Source organism: Manis javanica, chromosome 9, assembly GCF_040802235.1.
Source record: "Manis javanica isolate MJ-LG chromosome 9, MJ_LKY, whole genome shotgun sequence".
NCBI classification, from domain to species: Eukaryota; Metazoa; Chordata; class Mammalia; order Pholidota; family Manidae; genus Manis; species Manis javanica.
This window is the reverse complement of record NC_133164.1, coordinates 91100209-91116154: the sequence shown is the minus strand read 5'-3', so window position 1 is coordinate 91116154 and position 15946 is coordinate 91100209. Positions and strand designations below refer to the sequence as shown.

Here is a 15946-nt window from a genome sequence, read left to right as displayed (position 1 = left end):
AGATACCTAAATAAAGCTGTTAAAAACAATAATTTAGAAGAAAGATGCACATTATCATTTGCATTACCAATTAATACCAAATGTGTGGTGGCATCCTCCATTCAAGGAACTGGTGCTTAGAAGAAAAAGTTACTGGAAGTTTCCATGCATCATCTACCCTTCTTCTGGGTAGGGGAGTTTAGATAAACCATCAGATTTAAACTTCCCAAGCCACATTATTAAAATACAAAATACTATTTTTATATTATTAAAAAATGTAACACACAGAAAAAATATACAAACAAAAAAGGAAATTGCACTTACTTGCTACAAGTGAGCCAACTTAGAAAGGAAAAAATAATTGTATGACTGACAGTGCCCAAAGCTAAAAACAAATTAGCTGCTCAGCAGAAGCTCAGCTATTCCTGCTATGAAGCCCTGTTCTTCACACAGGCCCTGTAACAGAAGTACTCTCAGTACTATTCTCACAGAGAGGACAGGAAAAGGGAGTGGGGCAGAGGGACACAGCAATATTTTTATGATGCCTCCCAACAGAGGCCAGTGATAAGAAGCCTCAGCAAAATCAGGGACAGAGGGGTTCATTCAGATAGGTAGCTTTTATCATCATGCTTAGGTAAATACATTTTGGAAAATTTACAGGAATGTGTGGGTCTCAGACCCTTCAGACAATCCTCCATAAATGTAATTTCATTCCACAGAATATGAGTAAATATGGAATAGTGAGGTCAAGATCACTCTCCCAGGCACATATTTGAAGCACACTGTTCTAGTCAAGCCAGTCACGACCCTGCCTCACCCAGCACAGACCAAGGGACCAAGAGTGTCTGAGAAAACAGTCAGAAGTGTGCTCTGAGTTTCCCCAGGACTCCAATTACTTAAAATTTACTCAACACATTTTAAGGTCTCATTTTAAGATAACTAATTGAATAATTTTTGAGGAGAGGCATAAGTCAGCTCAAACTGAGTATTTAAAAACAAAAATGTACAGCTGAACTAGCTTTAAAATGCAACTGCAAGCTTTTCAAAGGACAGAAAAGAGATTGAGAAAACAAGATTCAGAAAAAGCAGGCACCAGTGGCCTCTCCTACAACATTCTGCCTGTATCACTCCCACACCTGCAAGAGCCTGATGATTCAAATAACCTGAAACCAAGTAGAATAAAAAAATTTAATTCCCTACCTTACAAGCTGAGGCAAGCAGAGTCTTTGAATTGCTACAAGCAACACAAAATATTTCATAACCATGCCCATATCTAAAATTTAAAAAGAGAAAATGCATGACACCCGTATTTGTAAATGTACTTAATTCTCATGCTGCAAAATTTTTAAACATAAAAAGATAACATCAATTTTTCCAGCTAACATACAATTCTTTTGAGAACATTACATTTCTGTTCAAACATTTGGCAAAAAAAAGAGACTGGAGAAAAATGCTAGCTTCCTAGAAGTAATACAACTTATTCAAACAATTAGATTAAAATACAAGTTTCACTCCCAGCCAGCCAGTATAATAAACAATAAACCATGGAAAGGTTTTGATGGGGAACCACGAGAGGTGGGGATAGGGGATCAGTGTATGGGAGAACCAGAAAACAAATCTTAAAGTCTTTTCAAAAAGAGGGAAAAAAAATAAACTATGCCTCTCTATTTTAAAAATTAAGATCAGTAAACAAACCTAGTAAATATAATGCATAGTAATATAAAAATCTATATGTTTGACCCCCTAATAAAGGCCACTATAAGATCTTAGAGCAGGAGGAAAAAAATCAGGAGGAAACAGGAAAGCAAAGGAGAAAATCAAATTGTGGGGAGGAAAAAAATCATAAGTTCTTACAGAAGCAGACCAAAGAGCTAATAAGTACACTTCAACTTACAGTTTTTGAACTTCAGGCCACAAAGTATTCTGCAGAAGACGATCCTCAGTGGGAGGTTCTACAACAAATTTATAGAATTGCAATTATTTTTTTCTATTTTCATACAAACAAAAAAGTGAATTTTATAGCACTTTTTTAGGTCAGCAGTGACAGACACCATACTATATGTACTAATGATCTGACCAAATTTTTTTTTTTTTTGCCATTTCTTACCAGTAAGTGTGGAGGGTTGAAAGGCCACCTGTTGGTACTCAAAACCAGTACTAGTTAACAGATCCTCTTCATCAGAAGGCTGAGAAGCTATGTCTTCTAATTTAAAAGAAATACATCAACTTCATGAATATACCCACTATCTTTATTCTCCCACAAATGTTCCAGTATTAAGGCCACCAGTTAGCAAGTAGTAGTATCTCAGTGAGGTATATACAAGGCTATATCCACATGATTCCAAAGCCAAGGGTATTTCCACTACTCCAGTATTTTCCAAATGTGCTCCGTGGAGCACTAATCAATTCCATAAAGACTCCTTCCTTTCTCTTTGACTTGACACTTCCCAAACCTTTTAAACTATGGAACAGATTCTTCAGGCTACCCATATTAGCATCTGTGAATGTGATGCTCCATGAAACACACTTGGGAAAGCTGCACCTTTTTCAGAGTCCGCATGTATACACAGAATACTTATCATGAAATATTTGATGGAGAAGACAGATGCATGTATTATGATTTCTTAAAAAATATCAGCTGTAATGAATATAAGGCACATGTTATACAAGTGTGTGACTAGTTTTTGAGTACCACTCTAGGTCCAATAATTTTGGAGACTAAAGCCTTACCCTGAAAAACAGCTTTATTTGATAATCCCAAAGCAGGGACAGTAGCTCCTTCTGGAAGATCACCATCTTGCTAGAATAAAAAGTATGATAAATGTTTTAGACACTAAAAGTTACTGTTACCACAGTCACTACAAAAAAAAACCATGCCCATAAATGCTGAAGAGCAGTTTAAAGACACCCTTTAAAGTGGGATTTCTGCCCACACTTCTATTTCTGAACCAACAGCTGCAACTTAAGCAATCACTCTCCAAGAGTCAGGCTGCAGTTAACCCCCAACCATCATTTACCCAGTCTATGAAGTAAGACATCCTTTCATCCCTGAACTCACCAAATCCTAACAGCTCAGTGGGTTGCAGGGTCTGATAAGGAATGCACTGGGCCGGCTTCTAGCAAAGATGGGCTAAAAATGGAAGGCCCAGAGCTCTACTTCCAAGAGAGTCTCACTGGCACTTCCCTGATGATGCTCATGAGAACACCTATGTTTCCCAGGAAGACACAGATTTTTCATTAAGCTTATTTAAATAATTGAGTATTTTAAAAAATTTCTTAATAGTGCCACTTGAAGTGCCAATATTCTGCTTACTCTGCAATTGGTCAATTAGCTCATATGAAACTATATATGCTAATGATCAAAACTGGCACATGTGCTAAGAGTGTTTCTTACAATCTAGACTTTAACATAAGGGCTGGAACTTGATACAAATATGAACAATGAGAATATATCAGCAACAGCTACCCAGGAAATAAGAGAACACATTATCTCAGAAAACAGTAAAGTAAAATAAAACAGCATGGAAAAGAGTAATAAGAAGCACTCTTACATACCTAACCCATTATTCAGTATGAAAACAACACCCAAAACACCCCAGGAGGCTTTCCAGTTTACAGGATTCCTGTGTCTTAGGACACAATGAATTTAGTATTTAACTGGGACTTAGCCTCTCATGGAATCTCATGGAATCCACATTTCAATCCCCAGAACTGAGAGATCCTGCAACTTACTGTCCCTCCATCTATACAGCTCTATATAAAACCAAGAATTCCTTTTGATCTAGTTCCCGCTACCCATTACAATTAGAAACAAGCAGAGCAGAATCTTCCATCTTCATGTAATCAAGAAAGCCTGTGGCATTAGCTGCTCAGTATACACACACTCTGGGAAATTTACATGGACACTTCATTTCAAATGATTCCCACTTACTTCTCCAGTCTTACCCAGACTGCTAGTTTCCCAGTCTTCAGAGTCTCTGGGCTCAAATACATCCTCTCCACATAACTCTTCATCCCAAAATGCTTTTCATTGCTATCTTTCTTCAGGGCCTCCAATAGTACCCCATAGTTTAAAATGTCCCTCCCTCCCAAGGTCCTCCTGCTTTGACTTCCTCCCTCCCCTCTATTTTCTATTATATACTCTTCATTGGAACAGCAAGGGCACCCCCACTGCCCTCTCCTTCCTTTTGCTTATCACAAGTATACTTCGCCTTTTCAATCTCAGAACCAAATTTGTGACCCAACTCTTAACTACAGTAAAGAATGCTGTGATGTGAAAAGAAAAGAAATCCTACCATTTGCAAAAACATGGATGGAACTAGAGGGTATTATGCTCAGTGAAATAAGCCAGGCAGAAAAAGACAAGAACCAAATGACTTCACTCATTTGTAGTGTATAAAAACAGCAAAACTGAAGGAACAAAATAGCAGCTGATTCACAGACACCGAGAAGGAACTAGTGATCACCAAAGGAGAGAGAGAGGTTGGGGAGGGTGGGGGGAGAGGAGATTAAGGGGCATTATAATTTGCAATCACAATATAGGTAGGTCACGGGAAAGGCAGTACATCACAGAGAAGACAAGTAATGACTCTACAGCATCTTACTATGCTGATGGACAGTGATTGCAATGGGGTGGGGGCAACTTGATAATATGGGTGAATGATGAAACCACAATGTTGTTCATGTGAAACATTCATGATTGTATATCAATGGTACTTTAATAAAAAATAAAAAGAACCCTATGATGTGCACTTCTGTGTAATATAATTGTCCTACTACTTTATTTCCCTTCTTTCAAAGCTAGCTAAGTACTTTATACTTTATAACGTGTATTTTTATAAGTAATTCAAATCTTTTGTACAAAGAGGGTATAAACATAAAAACTTACCCTTTCAAAACCCAAATGAAGTCCCATTAAATAATTCCTCATTATTCCAGTACAGTGACCTCCTCCTTCTATGAAATTTACTTCAGCCACCACAAGATCTAGCAATTAATTGGTCTCATCTAATAACTGCAGATACATTAGTTTCATTACTCCCTCCCTAATCTACAGCTACATGGTAATCTCCTTGAAAATATATAACCTGTCTATCATTTTTTTATCAGAGGTACCTAGCACAGTGATCATACACAGTATTCATACCATAACATCTTAATTCTTAACAGTGCTTTGGCTAATTTGTTAGAAAATTTCTGGTTTTAATATTTAAATTACTGCATGGCACAGTACACACACAAGTTTGTAAGCCAGTGATAAAAATGATTTGACTTCCTTTCCACCCATGTACTCCATTTATAGACTTAAGCAAAACTGTTTGAAATTTAAAATCAAGTGACTATATTTAGAGTTAAAACATTTAGAGAGATACTCACATTACAAAGCACATGACTCAGTGATTGGCCTGTAATTGCACAAAAATTTTCCACAAAATTCCGCGGTGCAGAAAACACTCGAAGCACTTTTTCATCTGCTCCAGATACAAACTGAAACCGATTAATCATCGCCAGACATTTCAGGTCATATCCATGTATCTGAGGCCTTGCAATTTCATGCCAAGACACCTGGGTATTAACATAGCATAGGTGAAAATAATCATATGGTCCAAAAACTGAATTCTTTTTAACCAGCAAAGTATCAAATGCAAAATATTTTACTATGCCATGGAAATACAACCATGGGCAGATTCACCCATGTTGCTGTGTTTATCAACAGTTCAATCCTTTATATTGCTCAGTCCTAGCCCCTTGTATGGATATACCACGACTTACTGATCCATTCACCTACTGATAGACATTGGATTTGTTTCCAGTTTTTGTCTTTTACTGAAAATGCAATCATGAATATTAGTGTACAAGTCATTGCATGGACATAAACTTCTATTTCTCCTGGGTAAATACTACTTATGAGTAAAATGGTTGCATGATATGATGCATATTTAACTTTTTAAGAAACTGCAAACTATTTCCCAAAGTGGTTGTACATTTTACAATCCCACCAGCAGTGTATGAGAGTTTATTAACCACTTCCTCACCAACACTTAGTATGGTCGGTCTTTTACCTTAAATCATCCTTATGGGTGTGTAATTGTACTCACTGTAGCTTCAGTTTGCATTTTCATAATGACTAATGGTGCTGGGAATGTTTTCCCCCTCTTATTTTCCATCCATGTATTTTCTTCAAAAAAATATCTGTTCAATTCTTTTGCCCATCTTCTACTGGATTATTTGTTTTCCTGAGTTCTGAAAAGTTCCTTATACAATCTAGACATAAATCCTTTATCAGATATGTGCTTTGTAAATAGTTTCTCCCTGTTTATAACTTCTTATTTTCCTGACAATGTCTTTCAAAAAGAAGAAATTTTACATTTTGGTGAAGTCCAATTTATTCGTTTTTTAAATGGATTATGAATAAACAATGGAGCCATATCAATATTAAGTCATAAGGTCTACAGAAAACCACCCCAAATCATTTGCCTTGCTTTCTAATTGACTATAGTGTTGCTCCCAATGTCCTCAACTCTATTAATTTGAATCTATCATGTGCTACTGAAGCAGTAATGTCAGTGTCAAATTGTATTAGATCACGTGGACTGACCCATAGTCAATTCAATGAATTTTGGTCAGAAACTGACGTTTAGTATACTGACTTTCTCTACCACACAGCACAGTTCAATGGTTTGCCAGTGGTAAAGTTTTAATGTTTGTTTTTTTTTTAGCTGAGGGCTAAGATTGAAAAGTTACTTGAACAAAAAGTTTACTGAACTCAACCACTATTTAACACTGTATGACTTTAAAAATTAGCTTTTACTACAGACTTGATGGTGTTTCTGAAAGAATTAAACCTAAAATTACAGGTATAATAGAACTTCTATGTGGAACTGAAGAATACATTTTGACAACTAACATCTGAATCTACCATGTGTATTGTAAAAAGGGTACATACATTTAAATTTTTAAGAAAATATCAAACTGTTTTCCAGAACAGCTATATCATTTTGAATTCCCACTAGCAATGTATAAAAGTTCCAGTCATTCGGCATCCTTATCACCATTGCTATAGTATTTTACTTCAGCCATTCTAGAGGGTGTGTGGGGGCATCTTGTCATGGTTTTATTTTGCACATACCTCATGGCTAATGATTGCCTCATTTTTCATTTGTTCATGGATTGTTTCTTAAGATGAATCAGTTAAGTAGGAAGACATTCTACCTGTGATTGGTTTTTTCTCTTCCATGGAGCAAAAAGCCGAGTTGTCTGGTCAGTACCAACAGTGATGATAAATTCTCCTTCTGGATCCCACACTAGGTCTTGTACACCTTCAAAGTGTCCTGAAATAACAATCTCTGGGGTCCATTCTCTCTGTAATGAAAGTGCTCATGACAAATCAAAATAATCAAAGACCACCAGCACTCAAAATAAAGTCTGGGAATGCCTTCAGCCCTCAGGTCTGATAATGGGAAAGACTGATGCCCCCAAGCAAGGTGAAAAGCTAAGTAAGCAAAATGGGATCTTAAAATAATAGGATCTGTTTCCCAATCAAGAATGTTAGAACTTAAACATTCAAATATGTGTTGTGTCCTGTAACGCAGTAACCTTGGGAAATTTCCCTGCATTTATTAAATGCCTCCTAGAGCCAGACACTACTTAACCTTTCTGTGCCTCAATTAATATTTCTGCAAAAGAGCTACCTAATTCACCGGGTTGTTATGAGAATTAAATTAATTTATATTTATAAAGCATTCAGAATAATGCTGGCATATACTAGAAGCTATGTGAGTATTTACTTGTTAAACTAAATAATAAAGAGTATTGGTAGGTTCTGTGTGTGTGCCTCATAACTTTATTAAGTTAAAGAAGTTAAAGTTGTAGAGGAAGGGGCTAAATCAAACCTAGCTGGTCCATCTCCTGAGGCAGCCTGCACTGGCAACCATGTGAAGAAGTACTCATGATGAAATATAGAAAATGTCTTGATGCCTGCTCCACACAGCATCTTTTTGAACATCCTCAAATGATAGTAAACCTGATCTTTACAGGGAAATTACATTTTTATAAATAGCTAAAGGGTCATTTAATGGTCTCATGAATGGTCAGTAATTCAGCTAAGTTATATGGTTCTCCGGTCAAAAAGCAAAAAGGCTGTGACAAAGAAATGCTATTAATGTTCTCTGTGACATAAAAACTGATTCTAAAGTTAGTACTAATGGGAGTTTCCAAAAAGTTCTGAACAAAGGGCAGCACTTTTTGACTATCAGTACAATTTTCCACTGTAACTGTCCTAAACAGCATTGCTTATCTTAAGAAACACTTGACTGTAACAAATGTACCACTGTGATGGGGGATGTTGTGGTGGGGGAGGTTGTGGGTGTGTGTGAGGAACAGGGGCATATGGGGACGCACTGTATTTTCTGTTCAGTTTTCCTATGAACCTGAAACTCCTCTAAAAAATAGGTTTATTTTTAAAAATCACCTTAAATACTTGGTAAGTACCAATTATAAATCTGAAGCCAAATTATAAGCACAGGTACAGTGAAATTCTTTTCTCTGGTTTGAGTTTCTCCTTACTCATTTGATGCTCTTTTTCTATGAAGGCCTTCAAAGACCAGACGAAATACAGCTCAAAGGAGTTTCAAGTTAAGAATGAAACTAAATTTATCCTAAAATACATTTTATTTCAAAGTGTCCTAGCTGATGACCCCCTGGTTCATTTCATAGTAGAAACAATCTTGAAGGCCAACTCCAAATGGAAGATACAAGAGAGAGTAAATCACTCCATGTATTGAGAAATCAAATCCTCATAGGTGACAAGACTATTACAAAGCCCACAAACTAAAGGTTATGCAAATCCATCAATTTTTACTTTATAAAGGAAGTCATCAGATGCACATTCAGAATCTAGGGACTCACGTTTTACTCAATGTTCTTTTTTCTTTCATTTAAGTTAAAATATATTCTATAGTATCCAGTATGTGGCACTCTCTATTTTTCAAACTGTACAAATATTAACTCATTTAAGCGCCATAAAAACCCTATGAGTAGGTGCTATTACTATCCACATTTCACAGCTGAGGAACCTGAGAAAGAGGTTTGGTAATGTCCTCAAGGGCACACAGCTAATAAGTGCTGGTGCCAGGATCTGAACCCAGACTGTCTAGCTCCAAAGCCTGTGCTCTTAGCACTGATACTGCTACCTCATTTCAACAAAGCCAAAGAAGCAGGTCAGAAGCAAATAAAAAATATAAGGAATAATGCTGAAAGGCTGACTAGAGGAAGATTAACTCTCTTTGAGAAGAGACCAAAAATTATAAAGCAACATTTAAAAGAACCCAATATTTGGAAGGCCTTTAGAATTACACATATCAATAGCCTCTGAGAACACTGATATGGTCCACCCCAAAATAAGAGGTATTCCTAATGCCTTTTTGTCAGTCATTCATTCAAAAATTATCTAAGAGAAGCTGTACCTGTTCAACAAGAAAATAACAGGAAAGTTATACATTTTAGGAAAAATTCCCATCAAAAAATTCATATAGCTTAAAGGGATAGCTTGAAATTTACATAAAGTTCACTTATGTATAAAAGTTACCTATGTGTACATTTAATACTTCAACAATGTTGAACAAATGAATACTTTTATTCTTAGAAAACCGTAAGTTTCATACCTCGTACTACTACAGTGTAATGTCTACAGAAAGAGGTGATGTCATTTGAACTTAAATGCCTTTACTATTTTCCTGTAGAGTGTAATAAGTAAAACAACAGTGTTTATCTATGTTTCATTTAGTGTTTAATCTATTTGATTAGAAATGCTTTATTTAAAAGAGCTTTTCTTACTGAGTTAGCTGCATTCTGTTTCCAAAGGTACAATGCTCCATGGAAGGCATGAGCAATGATCATGGAGCCATCTTCATTGAATTGGCAATCATAAAATCCCAGAGTATTTCCACCTACCTCACCGACTCGAACCTATTTAAAAGACAGAAAACAATTCATAATCATAGCTCACTTTTCTCACAATATTAACTATTGATTCCAGAGACTGTTATGTTCTTGCTTATTTAACATATACAAAGAGCGAACATTTGTAGCTCTAGGAAAATAGACTTGGAATTTAACTGTTGTTCATTAACCCTGATTTTCTGCTTCTTAAATATTCACAAAATTACCTGTTCTAGCCAAACTCCGGACTCTTCATCTGGAGCCCAAAGAATCATGGTTTTATCCATTGAGGCGGACAACAATCTCATTGGCTGCTGTAGAACACCATCTGAAGAATAAAAACTAATGCTCTTAGATGATAACAATGATTGTGCTTACAGATTACCAACCAGAAAAGCACAACATTGCACAATACTGCAAGAAAATTCACTACAGCAGTGCAATAGCAAAATATGGAAACACAAAACCCTAACATATAATGACACAAAAATAAGATACACAGATCAATGGAACAGAATAGAGAACCCAGAAATAAACTCACGCTCATATGATAAAGGAGGCAAGAATATACAATGAGTAAAGATATCTCTTCAATAAACGGTATTGGGAAAACTAGACAGCTATATGCAGAATGAAACTGGACCACTGTCTTACACTGTACACAAAAATAAATTCAAAATGGATTAAAGACCTAAACATAAGACTTGAAACCATAACTTTAAAAACATAGGTAGTAAACTCTTAAATGTAAGCATTACTAACTTTTTTCTGGATGTTTCCCCAGGCAAGGGGAACAAAAGCAAAAATAAACAAGATGGACTACATCAAAGTAAAAAACTTCTGCAGAGTAAAGGAAACCACCAATAAAAAAAAAGGGCAACCTACTGAAAGGGAGAAGATATTTGGAAATTATACATCTGATAAGGGGCTAATATCCAAAATATATAAAGGAGTCATACAACATAATACCAAAACAAACAAACAAAAACAACAACAAATAATCTGATTAAAAATTGGGCAGAGGACCTGAATAGACATTTTTTCCAAAGAAGGAGGTGGCCAATAGACACATGAAAAGATGCTCAACATCACTAATCATCAAGAAAATGCAAATCAAAACCACTATGAAATAATATGACTTCATGCCAATCAGAATGGCTAAAATTAATAAAATAAAAAAAAACAAGTAATAACAAGTGTTGACAAGAATGTGGAGAAAAGGAAACCTTCATACACTGGTGAGAATATCAATTGGTGCAGCCACGAAGGAAAGCATAGTTTCTTCTCAAAAAACTAAAAACAGAAATACTATACAACCTAGTAATTCTATTTCTGTGAATTTGCATGAAGAAAACAAAAACACTAATTTGAAAAGATACATGCAGTCCTATATTTATCACAGCATGGCTAAGATATGGAAGCAACCTAAAATGTCCATCAATAGATGAATGGATAAAGATGTGGTACATATACACAATGTACTATTACTCAGTCATAAAAATAAATGAAACCAGGCGGATCATGGGAAGATGGCGGTGTGAGTAGTTTAGAGGAAATCTCCTCCCCAAAACATATATATTTATGAAAATACAATAAATACAACTATTCCTAAAAGAGACACCAGTGGACGCAGTGCAACAGCCAGGCTACATCTACATCTGTGAGAACTCAACATCACATGAAGGGGGTAAGATACAAGCCGCGGCCAGGCGGGACCCGAACGCTCCCCCACCCCAAACCCGGCAGGAAGAAAGGAGTCGGAATGGGGAGGGAGTGAAAGCCGAGGACTGCTAAACAACCAGCTCTAGAAATCCGCACCCAGAACACAGACACAAGGTGCACGGGGTGCTGGATATTAGAGAAACGGAAAAGCAAAACCTGTGGGGAGGTCCCCACAACAGGCACCCTCGAGACAAAAGAAAAGCGAGTGCTTTCTGCAAGTCTTAAAGAGACAGGGACACTTAGCCAGCACCTGGGAATCCCGGGTAAACTTAGGTGCCCTAAACCCTAGGGAGGCAGTGCAGCTCTGAAGCCTCTCACGGCACTAAGCAGCCTGCCAGTCGGTCCTCCAACTACCGCAGACCCCGACACACCGGCCCAGTAGCGGGAGAGTGGCAGCGCGTGCAAGGGGATGGCGGTGCTGGAAGGGACTGGGAGCAGATCCGTGCGCCAATGGAGCAAGACGGTACCAGGAGAGGCTTGTGCGAGCCCACAGCAGCGCAACGGAACAGCCCAGGCATAGCTCGCACGCACTGGCGGCAGTGGAGCCAGAGGAGCCCAGTAGAGGCCTGCGCAGGAGAGCCCTGAGCACATCTGCAGCGGAGCCAGAGGCAGCAGGTGCGCTCCCAACAGCTGACTGGAATCCCAGTCCAATGCACAGCTGCCAGGGCCAGACCCAAAGGCCACTGCTGGCACACAGCTGCCTGACAGGGGCACTGCGAGCATGGAGGAGCGCACCTGGCATGCCTGCCACTCCCTGCAGGGCTCAATGCTGCTCTGACGGAGACCCCGCCCACAGCAGCTTAGGGGACTAACATGGTGGCTGCTCCAGGAGTGTGGGTAACTGTCACAGGCAGCAGAGAAGGGCAAGGCATCCAGCAAGTAGGAAAGGACTTTCTACTCCCAGCTGACACACCCGCAACCTGCCTACAGCCACCGCTATCACCATGAAAAGGCAAAAAAATTTAGTCCAGTCCAAGATAGTTCAAACAACACCTGAGAAAGGATCTGCAGAGGCAGACCTAACTAGTCTCCCTGAAAAAGAATTCAAAATAAAAATCATAAACATGCTGACAGAGCTGCAGAGAAATAAGCAAGAGCTAAGGGATGAAGTCCGGAAGGAGATTACAGATGTCCGGAGGAAGATTACAGAAGTGACACAAACTCTGGAAGGATTTATAAACAGAATGGATAAGATGCAAGAGGCCACTGATGGAATAGAAACCAGAGAATAGGAACACATAGAAGCTGACGCAGAGAGAGATAAAAGGATCTAAAGGAATGAAACAATATTAAGAGAACTGTGTGACCAATCCTAAAGGAACAATATCCACATTATAGGGGTACCAGAGGAAGAAGAGAGAGAAAAAGGGATAGAAAGTGTCTTTGAAGAAATAATTCCTGAGAACATCCCCAAACTGGGGGAGGAAATAGTTCTTCAGACTACGGAGGCACACAGAACTCCCGAGAGACGGGACCCAAAGAGGACAACACCAAGACACATAATAATTAAAATGGCAAAGATCAAGAACAAGGACGGGGTATTAAAGGCAGGCAGAGAGAAAAAAAAAGGTCACCTACAAAGGAAAACCCATCAGGCTATCATCAGACTTCTCAACAGAAACCTTACAGGCCAGGAGAGAATAGCATGATATATTTAATGCAATAAAACAGAAGGGCCTTGAACCAAGGATACTGTATCCAGCACGATTATCATTTAAATATGAAGGAGGGATTAAACAATTCCCAGACAAGCAAAAGTTGAGGGAATTAGCCTCCCACAAACCACCTTTACAAGGTATCTTAGCGGGACTGCTCTAGATGGGAGCACTACTAAAAAGAGCACAGAACAAAACACCCAACATATGAAGAAGGGAGGAGGAGGAAAAAGAAGGGAAAGAAATAATCATCAGATTGTGTTTATAACAGTTCAGTTCAATAAGTGAGTTAAGTCAGACAGGAAGGGAGTAAACAAGCTAAACTTGAACCTTTGGTAACCACGAATGTAAACCCTGCAATGGCAATAAGTACATATCTTTCAATAATCACCCTAAATGTAAATGGACTGAATGCACCAAGCAAAAGACACAGAGTAATAGAATGGATAAAAAAGCAACACCCATCTATATGCTGCTTACAAGAGACTCACCTCAAACCCAAAGACATGCACAGAATAAAAGTCAAGGGATGGAGAAAGATATTTCATGCAAACAACAGGGAGAAAAAAGCAGGTGTTGCAATACTAGTATCAGACAAAATAGACTTCAAAACAAAGAAAGTAACAAGAGATAAAGAAGGACATTACATAATGATAAAGGGCTCAGTCCAACAAGAGGATACAACCACTATAAACATATATGCACTCAATACAGGAGCACCAGTATATGTGAAACAAATACTAACAGAATTAAAGGAGGAAATAGAATGCAATGCATTTATTTTAGGAGACTTTAACACACCACTCACTCCAAAGGACAGATCCACCAGACAGAAAATAAGTAAGGACACAGAGGCACTGAACAACACACCAGAACAGATGGACCTAATAGACATCTATAGAACTCTACACCCAAAAGCAACAGGATACACATTCTTCTCAAGTGCACATGGAACATTCTCCAGAATAGACCACACACTAGGCCACAAAGAGTCTCAGTAAACTCCAAAAGATGGAAATCCTACCAACCAACTTTTCAGACCACAAAGGTACAAAACTAGAAATAAATTGTACAAAGAAAGCAAAAAGGCTCACAAACACATGGAGGCTTAACAACATGCTCCTAAATAATCAATGGATCAATGACCAAATTAAACTGGAGATCCAGCAATATATGAAAACAAATAACAACAACAACACAAAGCCCCAACTTCTGTGAGATGCAGCAAAAGCAGTCTTAAGAGGAAAGTATATAGCAATCCAGGCATATTTAAAGAAGGAAGAACAATCCTAAATGAATAGTCTAATGTCACAATTATCGAAATTGGAAAAAGAAGAACAAATGAGGCCTGAGGTCAGCAGAAGGAGGTATATAATAAAGATCAGAGAAGAAATAAATAAAATTGAGAAGAATAGAACAATAGAAAAAAATCTATGAAACCAAGAGTTGGTTCTTCGAGAAAATAAACAAAATAGATAAGCCTCTAGCCAGACTTATTAAGAGAAAAAGAGAGTCAACACACATCAACAGAATCAGAAACGAGAAAGGAAAAATCATGACGGACCCCACAGAAATACAAAGAATTATTAGAGAATACTATGAAAACCTATATGCTAACAAGCTGGAAAACCTAGAAGAAATGGACAACTTCCTAGAAAAATACAACCTTCCAAGATTGACCAAGGAAGAAACACAAAAGTTAAACAAACCAATTGTGAGCAAAGAAATGGAAACGGTAATCAAAAAACTACCCAAGAACAAAACCCTCGAGCCAGATGGATTTACCTTGGAATTTTAGCAGACACACAGAGTAGACATGATACCCATTCTCCTTAAAGTTTTCCAAAAAATAGTTTTACCAAAACCAGGCAAAGACCCCACCAAAAAAGAAAACTACAGGCCACTATCCCTGATGAACATAGATGCAAAAATACTCAACAAAATATTAGCAAACCAAATTCAAAAATATATCAAAAGGATCATACACCATGACCAAGTGGGATTCATCCCAGGGAAGCAAGGATGGTACAACATTCGAAAATCCATCAACATCCTCCACCACATCAACAAAAAGAAAGACAAAAACCACATGATCATCTCCATAGATGCTGGAAAACCATTTGACAAAATTCAACATCCATTCATGATAAAAACTCTCAGCAAAATGGGCACAGAGGGCAAGTACCTCAACATAATAAAGGCCATATATGATAAATCCACAGCTAACATCATACTGAATAGTGAGAGACTGAAACCTTTTCCTCGGAGATCAGGAACAAGACAGGGATGCCCACTCTCCCCACTGTTATTCAACGTGGTACTGGAGGTCCTAGCCATGGCAATCAGACAAAACAAAGAAATACAAGGAATCCAGATTGGTAAAGAAGAAGTCAAACTGTCACTATTTGCAGATGACATGATACTGTACGTAAAAAACCCTAAAGACTCCACTGCAAAACTACTAGAATTAATACCAGAATTCAGCAAAGTTGCAGGATACAAAATTAACACACAGTAATCTGTAGCTTTCCTATATACTAACAATGAACTAATAGAAAGGGAAATCAGGAAAACAATCCCATTCACAATAGCATCAAAAAGAATAAAACACCTAGGAATAAACCTAACCAAGGAAGTGAAAGACCTATACC

General features: G+C 37.8%; 2 protein-coding genes across 3 annotated transcripts in view; one reads left to right on the top strand and one right to left on the bottom strand.

Moving 5' to 3' along the window:
- The window catches only part of SLC39A6 (solute carrier family 39 member 6), a 91528-nt gene that overhangs the window by 28212 nt on the left and 47370 nt on the right, over positions 1 to 15946 (top strand). The gene's annotated exons all lie outside the window — the stretch shown is intronic.
- The window catches only part of ELP2 (elongator acetyltransferase complex subunit 2), a 55718-nt gene that overhangs the window by 18201 nt on the left and 21571 nt on the right, over positions 1 to 15946 (bottom strand). For both annotated transcript variants that reach the window (XR_012121198.1, XM_037017378.2), the window contains exons 10-17: positions 10146 to 10246; positions 9814 to 9945; positions 7192 to 7341; positions 5356 to 5544; positions 2710 to 2779; positions 2087 to 2182; positions 1874 to 1931; positions 1180 to 1252 (exon numbers count right to left, since the gene is read on the bottom strand). Coding sequence is in view for 1 of the 2 variants with exons in the window: in XM_037017378.2 (XP_036873273.2) it covers positions 1180 to 1252; positions 1874 to 1931; positions 2087 to 2182; positions 2710 to 2779; positions 5356 to 5544; positions 7192 to 7341; positions 9814 to 9945; positions 10146 to 10246 (869 nt within the window). In the remaining variant the exon portion in view is untranslated. The remainder of the gene's footprint in view (positions 1 to 1179; positions 1253 to 1873; positions 1932 to 2086; positions 2183 to 2709; positions 2780 to 5355; positions 5545 to 7191; positions 7342 to 9813; positions 9946 to 10145; positions 10247 to 15946) is intronic.